The sequence below is a fragment of the Podarcis filfolensis genome (genome assembly GCF_964270895.1).
Source record: "Podarcis filfolensis genome assembly, chromosome: 4".
NCBI lineage: Eukaryota > Metazoa > Chordata > Lepidosauria > Squamata > Lacertidae > Podarcis > Podarcis filfolensis.
Genome location: NC_139607.1, coordinates 30048277 through 30071490, shown reverse-complemented (window position 1 = coordinate 30071490; position 23214 = coordinate 30048277). Strand labels below are relative to the sequence as shown.

General features: G+C 43.3%; 1 protein-coding gene across 3 annotated transcripts in view; it reads left to right on the top strand.

The window, feature by feature from the left end:
• Positions 1 to 273: 273 nt before the first annotated feature.
• SLC9A2 (solute carrier family 9 member A2) overlaps positions 274 to 23214 on the top strand; it is a 28672-nt gene continuing 5731 nt past the window's right edge. The window contains exons 1-10 of one of the 3 annotated variants that reach the window (XM_083610624.1): positions 639 to 1028; positions 2902 to 2957; positions 5855 to 6318; positions 10336 to 10586; positions 13034 to 13251; positions 14280 to 14482; positions 16291 to 16380; positions 17743 to 17813; positions 19422 to 19583; positions 21392 to 21512. In XM_083610624.1, coding sequence (XP_083466750.1) covers positions 2939 to 2957; positions 5855 to 6318; positions 10336 to 10586; positions 13034 to 13251; positions 14280 to 14482; positions 16291 to 16380; positions 17743 to 17813; positions 19422 to 19583; positions 21392 to 21512 — 1599 coding nt within the window. In that variant the 5' untranslated portion in view covers positions 639 to 1028; positions 2902 to 2938. Of the gene's footprint in view, positions 1029 to 2901; positions 2958 to 5854; positions 6319 to 7747; positions 7879 to 10335; positions 10587 to 13033; positions 13252 to 14279; positions 14483 to 16290; positions 16381 to 17742; positions 17814 to 19421; positions 19584 to 21391; positions 21513 to 23214 lie in introns of those variants that run through there. The other 2 variants (XM_083610623.1, XM_083610625.1) reach the window with 2 other exon arrangements.

The following is a 23214-nucleotide window of genomic DNA, read 5'->3' as shown; positions in this document are numbered from 1 at the left end:
TAAGCTTAGCTCTAGGATATCTCCAGTTATCGAGATGTGGAGTCTGCGCGGGCTTTCCTCGCTGTCCTGCCTGCTCCTCACACCTCAGGTAGTTTGCCTGCCTCCCGCTTCTCCAAGAACCTGCAACTGAGGGAGGGGGTGACGTGCCGGGCGCTCCATTCCCCCGCCCCCTCCCTTCGCCCCAGAGATTTGGCGCGCGCAGGGAAGCGGCAGCCGCAGCCGCCGCCGGTGTGTTTCCGACCGGCTGGGCGGGCGCGTGTCTATTTGCAGCCCTGCCTGTGCCTCGCGTGGGTGACCTTCGGTGAACCCGAGGCGGGTCTGCTGGCGGCACCACCTGTCCCGGCTGAGGGAGGGGAAAGAGCGCGGAACACTCTGAGGCAAAGCTGGGAGCCACCACCGGCCTCGGACCCTGCCCGGCGCTCCTTCTCCTCCTCGCGCCGGAGCAGCCAGCCTCGCGCGCGCCCTGCCAGGCACTGAAAAGCGCCTGGCGAGGCGAGAGGGGTTGGGCGAGGCGGACCCTCGAGAAAGGGGCGGGGCCAGCAAGCAGCAGGTGCGCGCGAGCTGCCTGCCTCCCGGCCGCGTGACGCCTGTCTCCCCCTGCAGGCGGCGAGGGCAGGACCCCCCACGCCACACAGCGCCGCCGACCATGGCGCAGCTGAGGCGAGCGGGGAGCTGCGCGCTCCTCCGCTCCTTTTCCTAGGCGCGCCTGAGGGAGGGAAAGCGGCGGCAGCTCCGCGAGATGGGCGCTTCTCGGGGCCCCCGCCGGCCGGGCCCCTGGCTGGCGCTGTCGGCTTGGCTTCTGCTGCTTTTGCCAGGCGACGTCTCCTTCGCCCTGTCGGAAAGCGGAGCGCCCGAGCCGGCGGCGATGCTGGGCGTCAGCCCCACGCCCGGGGCGGAGACCCCTGCGCCGCCCAGCGGGACCCCCTTCGAGGAGACCAGGCTGCACGTCTTCACCTTGGATTACCTGCACGTGAGGGTGCCCTTCGAGATCACCCTGTGGATCCTGCTGGCTTCTTTGGCCAAGATCGGTAAGGGGCGGGAGAACGCCACCAGGTCGATTTCGAGTTTTTTCTTGCTTTATTAAAAGAGGAGAACAGACGTGTTGCCCTCATCCAGCTTGCGGTTGATCTCCAAGTAGCCCCCTTTTTCCAGTCTATGCCCTGTTCTGTGGAGAGACAGAATTATAGAGTTGGAAAGGGTCCCAGGGGTCATCTAGTCCAACCCCCAGCAATGCAGGAAGCTCAGCTAAAGTTGATGGCTACTCCAACCTCTGCTTAAAAATCTCCAAGGAATCTGAATTCAGATTGAAATTCCCAGGTGTCAGAAAAGGTTATTTATGTGTGCCACTACTGTGGCATCCCGTGTTTTGTTAGCCAAAAGATAGAAAACTAGTGAGGTCCCAACCAAAGAAGAATGGCAACTTAAGTTGGCAGAATATGCACAGCTTGCAGACTTAACATATAGAATAAGAGAAGGAAAAGAACATACGTTTAGATTGGGAAACGTTTATTGAATATATGGGCTGAAAATGCTGGCAGCATTAAGATAAATTCAACAGTGTAAACAAGTTTTGACGGATGTAATAATGGAATACTGAATTTTTTGTAATAGGTTTTGTAAAATAGGCAGGGATTTGTGATATGTAAAATGAACCACGGAAAGAGAAGAAGGGAACTCACTGATATCTTAAGGATTGTAAACATGAGTACTTTAAATTGTAAAATATAAATATATGCCTCCAAGGAAGGAGAGTCCATGTTTGGGAAGTCAGATTGCTGCTGCTCTTTTTCTTCATGAATTGCCACAAGAAGCAGGACAAGGAGGTCCTGAGTGGGCTCAACTTTGCTGCCTCCTCCACTGCTTCTTCCCGGTGAAGATGTCTTTGCACTGCAGTTGTTATGCATAAGGGAATCAGGGTGGATGCCTGTCACTGAAGAAGCAGTGAAGTAACAGGCATCTCTTTGCTTTCCTGACCTGACAAAGGTCTAGAGTGGAGATAAACATCTCTTGGGAGGATTCCTGCATAATAACTTGATGGTGTGTGTAACCTGAAGCCTTTATGCATTTTTGCTGGCAGGTTCTGTTTGTGTTTCTTCAAACAAAATGAGAGAAAGAAAGAGAAAAGTGGAGGGAGGGGGTGGTAAAAAATATTTTGTTTTAAAATAAATTTCATTAGAGTTTATTAAGAGAAATACAAAAGAGAACTTCTGATTCATCATCTGCCCACTATATATAAACAACAATCAGTTCCTCCACTCTACTATAACACCTAACAAAACCACTTTCTATAAGCAAACATTATCTTCAGCCTTCAAACCCAAATGTTGTTATTTCTTTTTCACGCAAAAAGTCTATGAGAGGTTTCCAATCTTTAGTAAACGTGCCAGTTTTGCTATCTCAGCTAAGTCTTAATTTCAACAACCATTCATCTATCGTTGGTACTGATGAATCTTTCCGTCTTTGTGATATAATATGTGAGTCTTCACATATGGCAGAGGGAAGGGCATGCCATCTTGCAGTGAATGTATGCACAATATTGCATATTTCATAATCACTAGAAATCCTTTCAGCATTTCAACAGTTTTGATATAGCCCCTTTAGTAGTCCAGTTCCAGTGTAATCCCATGTCTCTTAGTTATGCAAACTGTCCAATATCAGAATGTGTTTAATTCTCCCAATGAAATTTAAATGAGATTTAAAAGTGCATAATTTTGAATGCATCCCACAACTGTTTTAAAGTACTAAGGGTGTTGCACTTACTTGGGAATAATCTCACTGAACCAACGGAGACGGTGGTCTCACCAGGATAGGATTTTGGGGGCAGAGATCCAGAACTTCACTCAGCAGAATGAGTGGGATGACTCTCAAATGCTGGCTTGCTTATTTATTTATTTCACTTAGAACCAGGACTCAAGGAGGCTCACAGAAAATAAAAGAAATGCAGATAAAACATAAAGGTAAAGGACCCCTGACAGTTAAGTCCAGTCATGAACGACTCTGGGGTTGCGGCACTCATCTCACTTTACTGGCCGAGGGAGCCAACGTTTGTCCGCAGACAGTTTTTCCGGGTCGTGTGACCAGCATGACTAATTCGCTTCTGGAGAAACCAGAGCAGTGCACGGAAATGCCGTTTATCTTCCCGCAGGAGTAGTACCTATTTATCTACTTGGACTGCGTGCTTTTGAACTGCTAGGTTGGCAGGAGCAGGGACCGAGCAACAGGAACTCACCCTGTTGTGGGGATTTGAACCACCGACCTTCCGATCAGCAAGTCCTAGGCTCAGTGGTTTAGATCACAACGCCACCCATGTCCCAGATAAAACATACATAGCTTAAAAATATAAGAGATTATGGTTAAAAAGTAATTATACTGTATGTGGAATTAAAGTTTGAGCAGCACTATGTAGATTCCAATAATAATAATAATAATAATAATAATAATAATAATAATAATAATAATTTCATTCTTTATATCCCGCCCATCTGGCTGGGTTTCCCCAGCCACTCTGGGCAGGTTACAGCACATAAAAAATTGTAAAACGTCAGACATTGAAAATTTGATACAGTACATGCACCTGATCGGTTTCAATTGCTCTTCCAAATAATTTTTATAAGTACTGCATTCACTTATCATTGTAAACTATAAAAGTGCAGAAGAGTAGTAAAAAGCAGCTCACAAGACACTAATGTACAAGGAAAGCTACGTTTTTAACTTTTATTCCTAGTCATCTAGGAAAGGCTGCTGTGAAATTTTGGAACTTGCCAAAAGTCAAGGGCACTTAAGTGTCATCGTAGGATGTACTTCAGAACATAGCAACTTATGACTTCTAGTTGAATTCAGTGGTGAACTACCAACAGCTGATTCACCTTCTGTGAATAAGAACCATAAAGCTATTTAGGAGTGGTTTATTTTCTTTTTCCATTGGGTAGCTGTGTTTTCAGTTCATCAAGCTGTGTAATTATATGGGTTATATATAGAAAAGGAGAGGTATGGGTCAAATGTGAAATGTGACCTTTAGTGCCTGGGGGGGAACCGTTTCGACATGGAAAAAGAAAATGAGCCATACAAGAAATACTGCAATGGGATTCACCATTGGGCAACATACTCCTAAGCATGTTTGCTCAGGACTAAATCCCATTGGGTTCAATGGGGCCAGCACCCTAGTAAAGTGCTCTTAGGACTAAGTGCACTAAGACTGCAATCTAGAGCACATTGACTTGGGAGCAAGCCCCATTTAACACAGTGAGTTTTACCTGGATGCAGACATGGATAGGATTATGTTGTAGAAAATTTGACCAAGGTCCTTCAGAGTCTAAGAACCAATGACTGCCTGTGAACTACTTCTTGCTTTGTTAGGACACAAGCAATAAAAAGCAACGAGTGGGCCTTATGAGTCCTTGCATCCAGTTTACCCCTCCTAAACTCTCATCCTTTTGCCTAAAGTGTGTGAATCCCTACAGAGGAAACCTTCTGGCCTTAAGATGAACGCTTCTCCTTCTCTATGTAGCCTTCAACGTGGCACACTCAACATGCTGTTGGACAGGGGGCGCAGGGTGGGAGTTATGACTGTTCAGGTGAATTGTGATGGGATGGAAGGTGAGAGTTCTGTAGGTTCCTGACCAGTCCACTACTGCCTCTGGTTCAGTATTAGGATCTTAGTCCAGTATCTCAATTGGTGGTACCGGAATATTAGCTGACTATCTTCTTCTGAATCTGACATTGAACTAAGGCCATGACACATTCATAGCTGTGGTACAGATATTCCCCTACTGCTGCTCATTCTACAGTGTCCCCAAAATATTGTACCCTAGCCAAGACTTAAAATGTTGTATTTTGCAACATATTAAAGCCTGCATCTCCTAGTTCCTCAGAACATTTGTATTAAAACAAGGAGGGCGGGGGGAGGGGCAACTAAGTTACTGGACAAATACCAAGCTGGTCACTACATTTAAAGTATTTGCTGGTTTTATGAATATTAACTTGATTCATATCGGTTTTATCTGCTCCTCTAGTAACATGTATTTTATTGCTTTTCTATGATTTTTACCTTGCCCAGGGGACAGGAATTGTGAAGATTGGGATAAAGAGTTCTTAAGTAGATAAATTCAGTGCAATCTTAATCATGTCTAGTCAGGAATAAGTCCTACTAATGACAGTGGACCTCACTGTCAGATAAGTATGGTTAGGATTTACAGCCGTTACAGTTGCTTGGGACAGGGATATCTGAAGAACCATTTCCTTCAACATTATCCTGTCCATCCACCAACAATAGCTGGAGAGGCCCTGCTGTGTGTCTGAGGATTGGTTGGTGGTGGGGATCTGGCAGAGGGTCTGCAGAACTCACTGTTGTGGAAGATCAGACTGTTCCCTTTCTTTGTGTCCTTCAGATACAGGACCATTAATTTTTTTTTTGACAGTCATGGTTTTCATTGGCACTTAAATTTTGCTGGCAAACATCACCCCACTGCATGGGCGTAGCAACGGGGGCAGCTACCTCCCCCCCCCCCGATCAAGTAAAACAATAGAAATACTTAACTAACTGACCAATCATGTTGGTTCTGGCCCTCCTAAGAAAAGTCCTGCTCCTTTCCCCAACAAAAATCCTGACTACACCCATGCCCCTCTGCATACCATGTTATCTGGATTTTCGCTCTTGATTTGTTGTATAATGTTTTCTCTCTCACCTGTATGTTGTTAGGTGCCTTCAGCATCCCTTCACTGAGATGTAAATTTGTGGGAGGGGTGGGTTACCACAGATGCATAAGTAGATAATGTAAGGACAGCATGGCACTGGCTTTCATTAACAGTCTCTATCTCTCTCTCCCAACCTCCCCTCTGTGCTTTCATTCTGAAGGTTTCCACCTGTACCACAAGCTGCCCCACGTAGTGCCAGAGAGCTGCCTCCTTATTCTGGTTGGATTAATTCTAGGTGGAATTATGTTTGGAGTACAAGAAAAGTCCATAACGGTGATGAACAGTGATGCCTTTTTCTTGTACCTTCTGCCCCCAATTGTCCTCGATGCCGGCTACTTTATGCCCACACGCCTCTTCTTTGAGAACTTCGGCACCATTTTGTGGTACGCGGTTGTAGGGACTCTTTGGAACGCATTTGGCATCGGCATTTCCCTCTTTGCCATTTGCCAGATTGAAGTATTCGGCCTGAGCGATATCACTCTGCTGCAGAGCCTGCTTTTCGGCAGCTTGATTTCAGCCGTGGATCCTGTGGCAGTGCTGGCCGTTTTTGAAAACATTCATGTCAACGAGCAGCTGTACATCCTAGTTTTTGGGGAGTCGCTGTTGAATGATGCTGTAACTGTGGTAAGTCACTTTGCTTAAGTGTTTCTCATTGTTTCGAACTCTTCCGACTTCCCACATTTCTTTCAGCTATATAACAGAGTGAAAGTGAAGAAGCTGGGGCTTTATTGTGTTTTAGGAAAAAATAATTAGAGCAGAAAAATGCCTGCCATACATGCTAATGGATTTAGTATTGGATCTTTTAAGCGATTTGTGCACTTTGTAACATTTTGGGTCGTTTTAATCAGGAAGCAGAAGTGTCTTCATGAAAGGGGCCAGAAGAGGTCTTTAGCACTGAATGAGTAATAGGACAAGTAGCTCTGCTGATCGAATGGCTTTTACAAACAGATGTTTTGGTTAGCACTACCTCATTGTGGATATACAGAACCTACCTGCTTGTAGGTGGACTGAGATTGCCAGTTTATTTTATGCAGCACACTTTACAGCCGTTACATGGGAGCAATGTTTAATCATTAACTGGATTGGTTTTTAAAAGATCATAGACCTCATCCATCTACCAATTCCCCAAGCTATCCATTTCCATATGAATGAATAATCACACCAGGAACATTGCTAGACTTTGTACTTACCTCAGGTTCCTTTTGGAAAAGTATTGCTGCACTGATCGCTTCCTGCTATAATTGTTTTAATTGCCACTTTATGAGTAGTGTAATGACTCGCACCTATATAAGCACATGCACACCACACAATGCATGGATTCACACACCTGAACAGGCACACATAAGAATGGGAAGTGTGTGAATGGGTGGTAGTTGTCGTATACCTCAGGGCAGGCTCATGCAGAGCTTGTCTGAGGCCTGGGGTGGAAGTCTTGTTATAAACTAAACTAAACTAAACTAAACTAAACTAAACTAAACTAAACTAAAAACTGCACTAAAAAAAAAAGCCAGTCCCTAGCAAGTCCTCTCACCGGCCACCTTAGCCCTCCGAGGCACGGTTTGGTCAACCTCTTCTAGCTAGCTCTTACAACCCAAGATACACAACTACTGAGAGCACATGTGGCAGACTGAATGTTGTGAAGCATCTTGTCCACATCCTGACACCATAGTAACGGAAACTGCTCCTAAATAAATTTAACTAGACAGTGCACTGGACGCTCCCCTAGAACTGCCCCGATAGTGAAGTCTACTTCAGAGTGAATCTGAGTAACTTTGCCTTTAAAGTGCTTACCGTTGGTCTCCCAAGATTTTGAAGGCCCTAGCAATCAGCTGGATTCAACAGTCTGAAGCGGTGCTGTGCTGGAAATTTCTCATACGTTTTCCAGACCGTTCTCTACCAATAAGTGAGATAAGAAATTGCATCTGACAATAATCAAAGGGAAGAGAAAACTTTGGTGAAGTTCTCAGTGGTGAGGTACAGTTTTTTGTTTGATGCAATTGTCTTAAATTTGAGATGTTTGAGGGGTGTCTTTCATTCTACAAATTATCTAACCTGCATTGCAGGCAGTTGGACTAGATGACCCTCGTGGTCCCTTACAAATCTATGATTCTAACCAGTGGTCTGCGCTCTGAGGCCTTCCTGGTGCCCAGGCTTCAGTCAAGGCCCAGGGGAAGACATCATGAGGTAATTCCACCTATGGGGCTTTTTCAGTGTTGGTGAAAAGTTTACCCACCCCAGCAACAAATACATTCCAAACCAATCCTTTTTTCTATGTTTAACACGAAATTTCTTGACCTTCTTCATGTTGCTGAGCGAAATTGCTATGGCCATGGCAATGTTCTGTATTGGAGATGATCAATAAAACCTATTCAGTCCAGGCATCCCATAAAATCAACACCCTGTGATGCCTTACTACGTTTCAAACCAATGTAGCATCATTCACAACATGCTAATGTGAGTCCTTCTTGACTGTACTTTCTTCAAAGTAAAAAATTAAAATAAATGAAAAGGACTAAAAAACTTGATTCCCTTCTTGCCCATATAATGTATCTGATCTAATAATATGAAAAGCGTATTTCACCAGCCAAGCTCTGGAGATTTATGGAATATTTATAAAATGTGCTAGTATTATTCTAGGGACATAAGAGCATAAAACGAGCTGTGCAAGATAAGACCATAAATCCATCTAATCCAGCCTTCTGTTTCCTACAGTAACCAGGCAGTTGCCCTTCCCTGATGTTTGCTTGTCAGTGCTTGCTGCTTGGAAACATGCTCCTTATGGATTTGGAAGATTCCATTCAAGTATCATGACCAATAGCTGCTGACAAACCTATCAGTCATTAATTCAATCTGAACTCTTTTTGAATGCATATAAATTCATGGTTATGAATTCCATAAATTAATCACACATAATCTTATCGGCCTGTCATCCCCCACCCCCAGTTTTCTTTCCCCCTCTTGCTTCAGGCCAGGGCCGGCTCACACATGAGACAGGGTGAGGCAGCTGCCTCAGGTAGCAGAAGGCCAAGACTTGGTGCTTCCTTGGGCATCCCACTGCCTCTGCCAGAAGCTGCCATCATTGCCTCTGCTCCACAGGTGCTACCATGCAGCCCAAGCAAGGGAAGCTGCGGTGGCAGGAGGGCAGCGTGGCAGCATGGGTCACAGTTGTACATTCCTGTTTCACCTCAGGCAGCATAATGCGATGCGCCACCCATGCTTTAGGCAATTCCTCCATCCCCTTGATCATTTTGGGTGCCCTTTTCTCCATGTTTTCTGTTGTATCCGTTTTGAGATGGGATCACCTCTCTCATTAGGATGCAAGTTTGTGTTATTTTCACTAATATATTCATTTTTTTACACATTTCCCCCTAATACATGCATTTCTGTAAACACTGGAAAGAGAACTACTGCTAAACTAAATTTAGATAACTGTGAATTTTGAGGATGGCTGTGTTTTGGTCCTCATATTGTTTTGGAAAGTACAAGCTTGATAAAATTGCCTTTAAAGTATGTGTATTCAAACATGCAAGGACTGCCTTCTTCGAACTAAAGTGGTACTGTCCAGGAAAAGCCTTGCTGCTTAGTTCTGCTGAGTATAAACTGGACTGATGCCTAGGTTTAATGGATAGCATTTGATAGCATCAAGGAACGCCTGGGGAATGGAACAAGGAAGTGAGCTTGCTGCTTTAATGTGAGATGGGAATGCACTGCTGAGAGTTCCATTTCTATCTTCTATATTGTGGATTTACATTGCATGTTAATATATTTAAAAGAAATGCTGTTCTGGGGCTTAAATGTGGTGGCCAGTCTTTCAATTATGCAAGCGTCTTATCAAATTAAATCTGTTCAGGTGAATGCATCATGCTGTTGCATCCTTTCCAGGCTTTCTGCTTTTTCTGTGTCCCAATTCACAGTACTGTGATTACTGCATTTTTTTAAAGCAGCAATGTGGACATTGTTCCATGCAATGAGTCATAGCTTACCGTACATGTAGCATGATCCCTGGGCTCATGCATTCCTCTATCCTCTGGTGTGGTCATGAGGAGGAGATCAGAAGTGATAGCTTCTGTTTTCAGTTGACTGCATGTGGTTCATCATGTCTGAATGAGGACAAATTGTGAGTAGTTTTAACTATGGTTTGTCTGAACAAGCCAACTTCAACCATGGCTAATTATCCTGTTGGGATAAACTACAGTTAACGCTAACCACAGTTTGTCCAAGTTCAGAAACTAGGTTGGGCCGGCAAGATAAAAAGATGAATGGAATAAGAGTCTGATGTATGCATGTTTTTCCTATATGAAGCAGCATCAAGTCAGCTACATTTTTAAGCAGTTACTGTGCCGCACTGTGCTGACTAGACGAAGATAATCTAGTCTGTAAACAGAGACCTCTGGTGTAATACCTTGTATATGGCTAGAAAGAACACAAACATACTTTGCATTATTTCAGGGCAATTGCTTGTCTAACTAATGGGATGAGTGACAGATCATTTTCACTGGGATAGTATCATGGTCTTCAGTTACATCAAACTGTACTATTGTCTAAAATTACATAGTAGCAATATTACATAATTTAAATTTTCCAATTAAAGCTGCAGTGAGGATTCTAAAAGAAGTTAACTTTTTTTTCTCCCTTTCATAGGTCCTGTACAACCTCTTCAAGTCTTTCTGCAAGATGCGTACAATTGCGGCTGTTAGCATATTTGCTGGAATTGCTAATTTCTTTGTAGTTGGAATCGGCGGAGTTTTGATTGGAATTGTTATGGGCTTTGTAGCAGCTTTTACGACACGTTACACCCATAAAATCCGAGTGATTGAACCACTGTTTGTCTTCTTGTACAGTTACCTGGCATACATAACAGCTGAAATGTTTCATCTCTCAAGCATTATGGCGTAAGTATCTATGAAATATACTGCGCTAAGAATACCGTGGATATATTAGAAACATTAACCTTTGCTCTTATAAGACCACAGCCCAATGCTGACTCAATGGGAGCAAGACAATGATAGAGTTTTGTTCTGCATAGACATGCATAGAATTTCACTGTCAGTTGACTAACATCTTGTCATCGGTCAAGATGGCAACTGGAGGGGTAGGTGCATGCCAGTGTTCAAATTCAAAGCTGGGTTTTGAGCAGCTTTTTATCCAGATCAGTATCTGAACCTCTAGTGCCTTACTTTTACTGATAAAGCAATGCGAATTGGTCAGCGCAGGAACCTTTTTTGCTTTTGAAAACAACATTGTGTATGTACTCACTTTTTAAATTCTTGCATGGAACAAGCAGAACATTCCCCCCTCCCATTTACTCATGTTAAAATTTCCCATTTAATTTATTTTTCATTTGGATCCCCAGTAAAGTGACCCTAGTGAAGTGAAATTTAGAAGCACATTGAAACTTTTGCAAAGTTTAGTAGCAGGTCAACGAAACTTGATGACTGCATCCAGTGATCTAGATTTTTCCAGTCCCCAGACAGAAACTGCCTTGTTTGTGTAAGGTGACTTGCATTACTGGTATAACCATGATGAAATGCAGTTTGTATTATCATCAAACTTTTTTCTTTCCCTTTCCTGCTGTAAAGATGGTTTTAGATAAGTGAATATGATTGCTTTAAGTGTGCTTAACCCAACTGAAATCAACAGAATAAAGTATGCCTGACTCTTTGTTTGATAACTGGGCACAGAAATAAAATAAAAATTAGGAGAGCAGTGGCATCTTCTTAGACATATGATATTATTAAATGCTCTGAGTCTGGTGCAAATCTTGAGTAATATTGATATATTCTAGCCGTTATAGCTGCAGTTTATAGTTATACTGTGACTAGCTAGCATTATGACGGTCAGATACCATAAATTGGCTATGTGGCTGATTTTCAACATTCCATTGCAAACTGCAAACACACAATCAAGCAGAGGTTATGTGAATGGGTGGTGATGTGATGAATTCTCCAAGAACTGCTTGGTGAATTGTTTCACATCTCTGTCTTCCCTCAGTGGAGCAACCTCCATGCAGTTTACTTGACCTGCAGTCACAGTGCTGGCTGTTGAGCTCTTCACACTTTAGTTGGGAACCAGAGTGTGTGGACCATAGGCCCATGGCCAGGCCACATAATCGAGCTTGCAGACTCATGTCTCGTCTGCAGGTTTATGGTGCGTGCAACTGTAGCTGAAACAGAAATAATTGAAAACCATATAAACTTCCTGTTTTCTACCTGTCCCCGGCAGATGTGCCTTCTACTCACTCAAAGCATTCTTTGTATCTCAGCCTTTATGTTTTTTAAGTTATCTGGCTGATTTAAGTATACACCCCAAAATGTGACATATAAATGTAACCATATAGGTTTGCTTCATATAGGTTTGCTTCTACATGATGTTTTAAATGGCTGATTCGTGTGTGAATCTGGCCTTGGTTGGCAATGGAAGACATTTGATAGGTGAGGCCGTTCAACATCATGGAAAATACCTTAGAGTTCAAAATTAAAACAGGATGCATAGCCCTAGGTCCACCCACATAAGTTATCTGTTTGAAGTTCATCCTCTGTCATGAAATGGCATCTTGTGAAAAGTGAAATCATGACACGCTGAATCCCACAACGCTGAGTAACTAAAAAGGAGATAATTATAGCAGTCAGCTGGTGCCCGTGGTGCACTGTGGCAGCATGTAATGTCCTTACAGAACAGCAAAGGAAACAGAGTTTCCTCAAAGAATGATCACTTCGTTTTCTGCAAGTAAATTGAAACGGAGCCTTCCCTTTAAAAAAAGGTTAGGAACGAAGCAGTGTGTGCATGTTAATTTACCATGGCTCCCTGGCACTGCTTTGCAAACAGGTTTTTAAACTTCCTTGCATTTAAACATCAGTTTGTAATATGAAGTTACGCAAGAGACTTGCTGTTCAGGAACAGTGAAACAATGTCCCGTGACGCACACAGATCTCTCAGTCCCATTGAAGTCCATGCAGTTTCCTTGTATTTACTAACGCTGACCCACACAATCAACCGACAGCATGATCCTATCAAATGTCTGGTTGGAAGGAAGCCCCAATGAGTTCAAACTGGATGTACTCCAGCGTGTGTATAGGATTACAGCCTAAATTCTCAGAGCTCTTCCTTCCTGTTCTAGCTAAAGTTGGTTCCACCTTCCAGTCAATCCCTTTTTGAACCTCTCCATGTATTTAATGCTTCAACAGCAGCTGGATTGCTGAAATGGAAACTTAAGCAGAATTTTGCTAATCTGAGGAACCGCCTTAAAACCTTCCTGGGATAACAGGCTATGCTTTTCGCGTTGGGCTGTGTAAACTTTAAGTATTTTGGAAGCTGAATTAAAAGTTGCTTTCTTCTGCAGGATTACAGCTTGTGCTATGACCATGAGTAAATACGTGGAGGCGAATGTTTCTCAAAAGTCCTACACCACCATAAAGTACTTCATGAAGATGCTGAGCAGTGTCAGCGAGACCCTGATCTTTATTTTCATGGGCGTGTCCACAGTTGGAAAAAACCATGAGTGGAACTGGGCCTTTGTTTGCTTTACCCTCCTGTTTTGTTTGATTTGGCGTGCACTAGGTAAGAGACACTTAAAACGGTATAGATTGCACTTCAACATACTTTACACCTGAAACATGCTTATCTTTTATGGAACAGTGTGCTTGACCAAAAAAAGAAAGAAAAGAAAGCTGCCATCAAGAGAAAAAGCAAAAACTGCTTGAGAGAAAGACATGTTCTGGACATGGAAGACTGTGGGTCTCTCCAGATGATCCTTCAATGTTATTTCAAGTGCTAAAGTAAATCAGTCCGCCAGTCTATAAGCTATGTTTAGGGAAGCTTTTAATGTTTAGTAGATTACTGTATTTTAATATTCTGTTGGAAGCTGCCCAGAGTGGCTGGGGAAACCCAGCCAGATGGGTGGGGTATTAATAATAATAATAATAATAATAATAATAATAATAATAATAATAATGTCAATTTGGTTGGCTCCTGTGCTTGGGAGTGGTGTGGTGTCTCACATTTCAATGGCAGTTTGTCCGCAACACCAAAATTCAGGGCCTCCTTCCACTTCTCCACTTCCATTCTACATTACAGTTGCAGCGCCCCTGTAGCTTTGGTTCCAGTGTGACCAAATCAGTTGGACTCCCGTAAATCCACCTCCGTTGGTGGGAATGTTGCTGTTCATTTCAGGCAGTGAAATGTTTTGGACTGTCCCTGGTAGGGGAGCTTTTTAAAATTCTTCCTCTTGATTTAGGTTATCATGATACTTCCATTAAGAAAGTGTCCTTGGTTCAACCCCCACCAACTATAGTGAGAAAAGTCTCTCTCTCTGTGTGTGTGTGTGTGTGAGAGAGAGAGAGAGAGAGAGAGAGGGAGACAGAGAGAGAACGCTGTGCAGGAAGTGTGGAGAGATGTGCAGGGACACTCAGGTTGCTTGTGCAACAGAAGCCCTTGGGAAAGTGTCACATGTAAATAAAACTTCTGCACCTCTTTGTCATATGACATAAAATGGAAGATAACATTCTTACATTTATTTTGGAAACATTATTATATTTGTCTTAAATTTAAGGTTCTGAACCATGCTTGTCTTTCTATATTTTCCTTAGGAGTTTTTGCATTGACTCAAATTATTAATGTGTTCCGGACAATTCCTATTACATTTAAGGACCAGTTTATTATTGCCTATGGAGGCCTCCGAGGAGCCATATGTTTCTCTCTTGTTTTCTTGCTTCCTTCTGCCGACTTCCCTAGAAAGAAGCTTTTCATTACTGCTGTTATTGTGGTGATATTCTTCACAGTCTTCATTCAGGTAAGAATATCCCTCGCTGACAGCCTGTAAGTAGCCCAGTACAAATGTCACCTGAAACTTCTACTGGAATAAGTAATTTCTTCCTCTTGTCCCCCTAATATCTTGTATGATCATATTTTACTTCTGTAATGAATATTCTGTAATTTGGAAAAGATATCTCACAGAAGGACCTGTACACAACTTAGTAAATCATATTCTGAATTAGTTAACACATCTTGTCTTCAGCTTTACAGACAAATAGCGAAATCAGTTTTAAAAACAAAGATTGCAATTCGTGACTTGCCAGTAATATCTTCCTATATACCGTATTTTTCGCCCTATAGGGTGCACCGGCCCATAGGACGCACTTATTTTTTTGGGGGGGGGGAATAAAGGGGAAAAAATTATTCCCCCCCCAGCCCCAAGGAGCAAAGAAGCCATGACAGTGAGCGGGATGGATCCCGCTCGATGTCCTGGCTTCGTTTTTAGCCTCGGGGCTGGGGGTCCGGGAGTGAAGGTGAGGTTGCGCAACCTCGCCATCGCTCTCGGAGCTTGCGGGGCTGGGGGCGGGGGAAGCCCGAGCTTCCCCCGATCCCAGCCCCTAGAACCGGTCTGAGAGCGATGGCGAGGTTGCAACCTCGCCATCACTCCCGGAGCTTGCGGGGCTGGGGGGATAGCTTCCTGAAGCCTGGAGAGCGAGAGGGGCCTGCATTCGCCCCATAGGACGCACACACATTTCCCCTTCATTTTTGGAGGGGAAAAAGTGCGCCCTATAGGGCGAAAAGTATGGTACATAAAAATGCAAGGCTGTCGTTATGCTGCAGTCCACATGGAGACCACACCAGCTCCAGTGTGGTGGCAGTCTGACAGCTGAAGCGGCAGTGTGGTTGGCAGGTCACTCAGATGGACTGTTTCATGGAGGGGAGAGCTTCATAGAGCTTTTTGACAAACCGCATTGTAAATTGGTTGTCTCCCTCTGTTAAACATGGCTGCAGCCACATGTAGTGGAGAAGGGAGGTGCTTCATCCACAAAAGGTGGGGCAAACTGAGAGAGGAGGGGGAGGGGAGGTTTGGCTGAGCTGCGAGAAGGTGGGTGAGGTGTAAAGGGAGAAGGGGTTGGCCAGGTGTGGAGGAATCAGAACAAGCCGGGGTGGCAGCCCCTAGTCATTTATAAATTTGACCCAATGCATTTTACAGCTTGTTGACTTCCAGCCTCATTTTATCTGGAAATGTAGTGGCTCACAGAGAACATACTTTGCTTTTTGCCCTGTTAATACCACTGATAGAAATCTAAGAAGGTAGCTTATTCCAGAGCTGTGTATACACCACACATTTCAAGTACCTCCCATCAGAATCCTGGCCACTGTTGTTTACTCCTCATAGAGCTATAATTCTCTGCACCCTTAACAAAATACAGTTCCCAGGATTCTTGGGGATGTGTGTGTTTAGATATAAGCAGCCCCAGTTCAGACTGGGTCTCCACCTAGTCCAGCATGGTTTTCTGTGAAAGACAACAGATTTCTAGGGCCAAGGACAGTTTTTCACAATCACCTACCACCTATATTTCTTGGGCATCTGGATTCAGACATCAGCAGTAGATCTTTAAAGTCTGTGCTGTCTGGTTTCGAAAATAAGAAAAAGAAAGAAACCAGGTACATTTTGGGGGATTTTATTGTGCTGTTATCTGAGGCAACATGCAACTGTTCTACTGCTTCTGAACATTCATTTACCAAGCTACACGGTGAACAGAATATAAGAGTGACACAGTGGAAAGGAAATTTTAGGGCTGATGTGATTTTCATGCTTGTTTTTGTGTTTCCTGAAAACAGGGAATAACAATTCGCCCATTGGTGGAATTTCTGGATGTTAAAAGAGCAAATAAGAAGCAACCAGCTGTTAGCGAGGAAATTTATTGTCGGGTATGTTGGAGTTTTGGGTGAACAACATGTACTGAAATGTGGTTTTAATAGCTGAATGTTTCTTCTTTGGTGGGAAATAATGTGCCATTTCTAACATGTGCTTGTTACATGAATTAATTCATTTTGGTACTGCATGTGTCACATAACAGTGTGTCTTTGAGTTCGTGAACATCTTTTCAGCCTGCAGTTCTGGCCAAGTGTGTCATATCACATCCCCCCCCCCCACTGGCAATCTTAAGATAGTTACTTTAAAACACACTAGTTAGGCACAACAATTTAATTCGGTTTAACCTTTATAGCTCAGTCCTTCATGTTTGCTTGGAAGTAAGTTTCAACTGAGCTCACTGGTTGTTAACTCCCAAGTAAGTATTGAAGCTCAGTTAAATTCTGCACATAAGGAAAGCAGGGGTGTGATCTACTCTCTATAGACACAGCTGTGCACATATGGCTCAGGGCAAGCTGCTTAATTCGCTTCCCTCTTTCCCCTGGAGCCTGAGCTACTGGTATACCAGGATGCTGGAGAAGAGACGTATGGCTTCTGATACATAGACGAGACACGCACATGCCACCCTTTGAAACTAACAGCTGGTTAGGTGCAGTGTGCGATAGTAAAGTTAAAAGGTAAAGGACCCCTGGATGGTTAAGTCCAGTCGAAGGCGACTATGGGGTTGTGGTGCTTATCTCGCTTTCAGGCTGAGGGAGCCGGCGTTTGTCCACAGACAGCTTTCTGGGTCATGTGGCCAGCATGACTAAACTGCAACAGATGATGGAAACCAGAGCACACAGAAATACCATTTACCTTCCTGCTGCAGCGGTGCCTATTTATCTACTAGCATTGGTGTGCTTTCGAACTGCTAGGTTGGCAGGAGCTGGGACAGAACAACGGGAGCTCACACTCTTGTGTGGATTCGAACTGCTGACCTTTCGATCAGCAAGCCCAAGTGGCTCAGTGGTTTAGACCACAGTGCCACCCACTCCCCTGTGCGATAGTGGCCAAGGGTTAACTAGAGTGATATGGTTGCATGCACACCATACATTTAAAGTACATGACTTCCCCAAAAGACTCCTGGGAACTGTAGCTTATATGTCTCAGCACTCTTAACAGACTATAGTTCCCAGAATTTTTTGGGTAAGCCATATGCTTTTAATGTATGGTGTGAATATAGATTTAGAGAGAAGAAAGAAATGCCATTTTCTCTCAGCCATTGTGTTCTTAGAACTGGGTCATTAGGTTACAAACATTGAGTGATTTATCTAAGAGAAGCTTAGATAAACAATATTTATATTTTCCTCAGTGATTGCATGTGGCTTAAGTCTGTGGCACATATGAAAGCAAGTAATGAGTCTGTTTCCACATTTTAGTTCTTTGATCACGTGAAAGCTGGAATTGAAGATGTGTGTGGACACTGGAGTCACAACTTTTGGAGAGATAAGTAAGTAGTGTACTGAAACATTAGTTGAGTGTGGAAAAAGTGAGAAGCCCAGCTTGTTTCCTCAGTTCAATAATTACATTCTGAAATCTGCCAATGATTTCTGTAAAGCATTATTTTGTGTGGCTTTGTGGATGAGATGATTTTAGCAAACCTGAATACTGATATATAATTAGTTTAAGCATTTGTATTCATCAAACTGCATGGATTAAAAACCTGACTTTATTTCAATAATCCTACATTCAAAATACAAGTGTTTGTTAATATTCATGAGGTAATCTGCTGGGACTTCGCTTTAGCTATAGGACCATTCTAGTTCAAATGTGTTGTTATGAAGTGCATAGCTTGTGTCCAAACCTGCAGTTCTTCCATGCAAATCTGACACCCCTTTTTTGGATCTTTTGACTTCGTGGCCTGAGTGTGTCCTGAAAGTGGTACTTCATGGAGTCAAAGAATACCACTGAATATCATTCAAGCAACTTATCGAAATAACATGGAATTAGCATATTTCTTTAAAAGATGTTAAGCGGGACTCAAACTTTCATAAACAGCACGGTATCAGTAGCCTTAACCCCTAATGATTCAAGCTACCCATTCAGTCAGCATCCATACAGGTATATGGGAAAGTTAGGATGTGGGGAAATTGGTCAGAGAATGTCTCTCTGTGTGTAGGGTAGCTGAGGCTAGAAGAAGCTTGTGGGCTGGATGATAAAGGCAGGGGGAAGAGAGAGGATGAGACCAAGCAGTTAGCTGCCTGGGAATGTGAAAGGGCGAGGGGTTGACTTAATACCTGAGAAAAGGTGGCTTATAAAGGAGACATGGAAGGGAATGAAAAGTCTGAGAGCTGAGGGACTTGTGAGGAAATAGAGTATGTGATACCCATCCTTTACTTCTGTGAAGCTGGAGTTCGATGGAACGGAAATGGCATGGAGGCCCTTCCACACCAGGAAAAATAGCTAGAGGCGTAAAAAAGAGAGAGACTAACAAAAACTAACAACCCTCCTTTCCTTTCTCATTGAAGTCAGGATGGGTACTACACCTGGATTAAGAAGTTACGGTATTGGTTAAAGGTCTTGTCCAGGCTTCCTCAACCTCGGCCCTCCAGATGTTTTTGGCCTACAACTCCCATGATCCCTAGCTAGCAGGACCAGTGGTCAGGGATGCTGGGAATTGTAGTCTCAAAACATCTGGAGGGCTGAGGTTGAGGAAGCCTGGTCTTGTCCCTTCCTGGGCTAAAAAATGGAAGGTGAAAATTAACGGTAACTGGGACCATCCCCTTCGGTTACTTCTAAGCTGGGAATTTTCCAATTTGCCAGGCAGTTCCAAAAAGGAGCAGAGGAAGCAAAAGGATTAAGCTGGAAACTATAACAGTGGGCATAACTCAGGGGTGCTGACTGTATGTGTCACATAGGAAGCATTTCAGAGTATGTCTTCCACCTGTTTTGGTTATAGCTCAGGCTGCTCCTAGTCCTGCCTGTGAGCAGAATTTTAGCTGCCATTCCCTGTGCAGGCTATCCATGTCAAAAACTGAAAGTTGATCTCGTAACAGTGTTTAGAAGACACTGCAGCATTTTAGAATTTAATCTGCAGCATTGCTTCTGCTCCTCACAGGTTTATAAAGTTTGACAAGAAATACTTGCGAAGGCTTCTGATTAGGGAAAGTGAGCCTAAATCAAGTATAGTTTCCCTGTACAAGAAACTTGAAATAAAGCATGCGATAGAGATGGCAGAGTGTGGAATGATAAGTACAGTACCATCGCTGGCTTCTATAAGGTAAGTTGAGGGCAGTAGGGTGCAATATTATTGCTAGTTTGAATCTTGTCTATGTTGCATTTTGAAGTGTGCATTCTACAGTTGCCAAATCATAGCCAGAAGTGAATTGAACAGTATTTTCTACATCTAGGATTAACTAGTCTGTATATTTCAAAGAATTGTGTTGTGTCCAAAACATTAAAAAAATCCAGATGACTTGCAATAGAAAAAACAGCTTACAATATATAAAAAAACAGCTTATTAAAGCTAAATACAGCAATGGCAGTACAATATATGGATCCAACACCAAGAATAAAACACTTAAAATGCCTGGGATTTTTTTGTGTTGTTGTTGTTGTTATCTGGTGCTGTAATGACAATAAAGAAAGTGGCATGTGAACTTCTCCCAGCAGAACATTCCATGAGCAAGGTGCCACCACTGAAAAGGCCCCAAAACCTGTTGTATCTACCCATTGTATCCACAAAAGTGGAGGCACTGCAAGGAAGGCTTTTTAATAATGTTCTTAGTGAATGGGCAAACTCAATGAGAGTTCAGTTGGTAAATTAATCAACCAGAGCTGCAACCTCTATACCTGCTTACCTGGAATAAGCCCCATTGAACTTACTTGAAGTTTCTTCTGAGTTGAAATACACAGGATTTTAGTATCAAACATCTAAGCTGTAATCCTACACACACTTAACTGGGAGTAAAGTCCATTCAACTCAGTGGATCTTGCTCCTGAGGCCCACGATTGTGCCATCTTACTTAATACTGTCTAGACTCTAGACTGACTTGCAGTAGCTTTCCTGGTTTTCAGACTGGAGTGTCACCCAGCCCTAACTGGAGATTTCAGGAATTGAATCTCAGACCTACTGCAGATACTCAACCAGTAAACTACAGCCCTTCCACAAACAACCTGTGTTACTGTAATATGGAATGGCAACTGATATCTTGAAGATAGTTTTCCCTTCTAACAATTAATGCATGCTTTTTACTGTGAGGTGCCATGATCTCTTTTTTTACACTGAAATTCCTTGCTGTCTGATGTTTTCAAGTTTTCAAAGCAATCTTCAGTCGGTTGACATACCCACCAGTAACAAATGTGAACAAAATTCTATCTTGGTTACGTTTAAAAGAACCCGTGGCTCAGTCCTATTCAGGATTTTGCTAGAATTCTATTTGTGTACTTGCATATATCTTGAAATTGTTTGAAATGTAATAGCTGTAGTTAGACCAGCCGGGACTTTTGTTATAGAAATTGTAAGGATAGGCGTTCCCTGCCCTCCCAGCACCCCATTTATGGAGAAATGTGAGTAGCAGTGAAATTCTGTATACTCAGAAGTAGGCCCTGCTGAGTTCAGTGGCAATTACTTCAAGGTAGCTGTGGCCTTGGGACGTGGGTGGTGCTGTGGGTTAAACCACAGAGCCTAGGACTTGCTGATCAGAAGGTTGGCGGTTCGAATCCCCGCGATGGGGTGAGCTACCGTTGCTCGGTCCCTGCTCCTGCCAACCTAGCAATTTGAAAGCACGTCAAAGTGCAAGTAGATAAATAGGTACTGCTCCGGCGGGAAGGTAAACGGCGCTTCCATGCTCTGCTCTAGTTCACCAGAAGCGGCTTAGTCATGCTGGCCACATGACCTGGAAGCTGTCTGCGGACAAACGGCAGCTCCCTCGGCCTATAGAGCGAGATGAGCGCCACAACCTCAGAGTCGGTCACGACTGGACCTAATGGTCAGGGGTCCCTTTACCTTCACCTAGCTGTGGCCTTATTTATAGTATTGCAGGTTATTATGTATTTTCCTTTATATTTTGTTTCACCTTCTTATAGTGAACTTAAAGAAGAAGAAGAAGAAGAAGAAGAAGAAGAAGAAATAAGACCTTCCTATCCTGCCAAGATGGATGACATAAGATACATTTTAACAAAAAATCTCTATCAGATACGGCAAAGAGTAAGTAGAATACAGCATTAATGGAACACCCCGTGGTGAATGTATCTAGTTTCTCAGCTGGTGATGTTTTTTCCTCCCTTAATAAAATCACCAGGATGCCATCCTAAGCAAACTTACTTGGAAGCCACTTCCATTAAAATCAGCTGGACTCGCCTCTGGGAAAATGTATTTAGGATTAGTGTATGGGAAAGCTGATAAATAAACATGGTAAAGACAAAGAAGTATGAGAAGTTGTACTCCAGGCTTTATAAAATGTCTTAAGAAGAGGAGTTTGTGACAGTTTTCTAGAACGCAAAGATGTGCCACTCAACACTAGGCACGAGCATAAATTCTGAATATTCTGAGCTACGCACGCACACAAACACACACTTAATACATACACAGATTTAAGGTGCTGTGCACAGGTGAGTTTCACAGTAGCTTAAAATAGTTCCTTATCCGCTGGTCATTAAGAGAACCCTGTGTGGCCGACCTCTATGTAAATAGGATGTTGAAGCTTATTGTAGCTGTTAATGTTCACGATCCTATTGTTTAAGCTGGAATTGGATCGCCCAGGGTTTCTGATGATTAAATACAACTCCACGTAATGGATTCCACTGCATTTTACAGTGGACCCTCCGGATACAAATTAAATTTGTTCCGGGGGTCCGTCCGCAACCCGAAAAGTCTGAAGGCAGAGGTGCTGCTTATGCGCGTGTGTAGGCAGCATGATTGAGCGCTTCTGTGCATGCGCACGCAGCAAAACCCAGAAGTATAGACTTCCGGGTTTGCCGTGTTCATAACCCGAAAGTTATGTATCCGGAGCGGTACGTAACTAGAGGGTCCACTGTACTGTGTGATAATATAGAAATGTCTAAATGGGCCATCTCTTTCACATTTCTGTTTGTACGATGCCCGTAATGGCGTCTGTCCTTAAAATCTTTATAGACATACATCCCATCAAAGCAGGGAATTTATATTTTTGAAGGAGAGCGAACATTTAAAAAATGAAGAATTATGTCCAATGGTCAGTGCAAGTGAAAAGTAGCCTGTTCAGCTGATCTTTCTATCCTCTTCCTCTGCCTCTTTTTTGCCATCCTTGTAACCTCTGAAAGCCTTCTCCAGAGGATTGGGGATCCTCCTGAAGAGGAGGGGGAGTGCTATGGAACTCCAGGGCAAGAGGGAAATCACCCAAAATGGGGTAGAGGAATATTGCAGTTGCATAAATGTTATGAACACGACTTGCAATGCTTAAAATTCTTATTTCTTGTATGCATAACAACCAAACAACAACCAAAGGTCCAAAGGCTGAACAAGCATTAAATTACACACCTTGGTTGCATATAATTCATTGTAAACATTATGCTAGTTTGAGTGTTGTTTGTGAGATTTCTTAAAGCACTGAATTATAGCTAGTTTGCAACCCTGTACCACTCATGGTAGGGATGCGGGTGGCACTGTGGGTTAAACCACAGAGCCTAGGACTTGCCGGTCAGAAGGTCGGCGGTTCGAATCCCTGCGATGGGGTGAGCTCCCGTTGCTCTGTCCCAGCTCCTGCCAACCTAGCAGTTTGAAAGCACGTCAAAGTGCAAGTAGATAAATAGGTACCACTCCGGCGGGAAGGTAAACGCTGTTTCCATGCGCTGCTCTGGTTCGCCAGAAGTGGCTTAGTCATGCTGGCCACATGACCCGGAAGCTGTACGCCGGCTCCCTCGGCTAATAA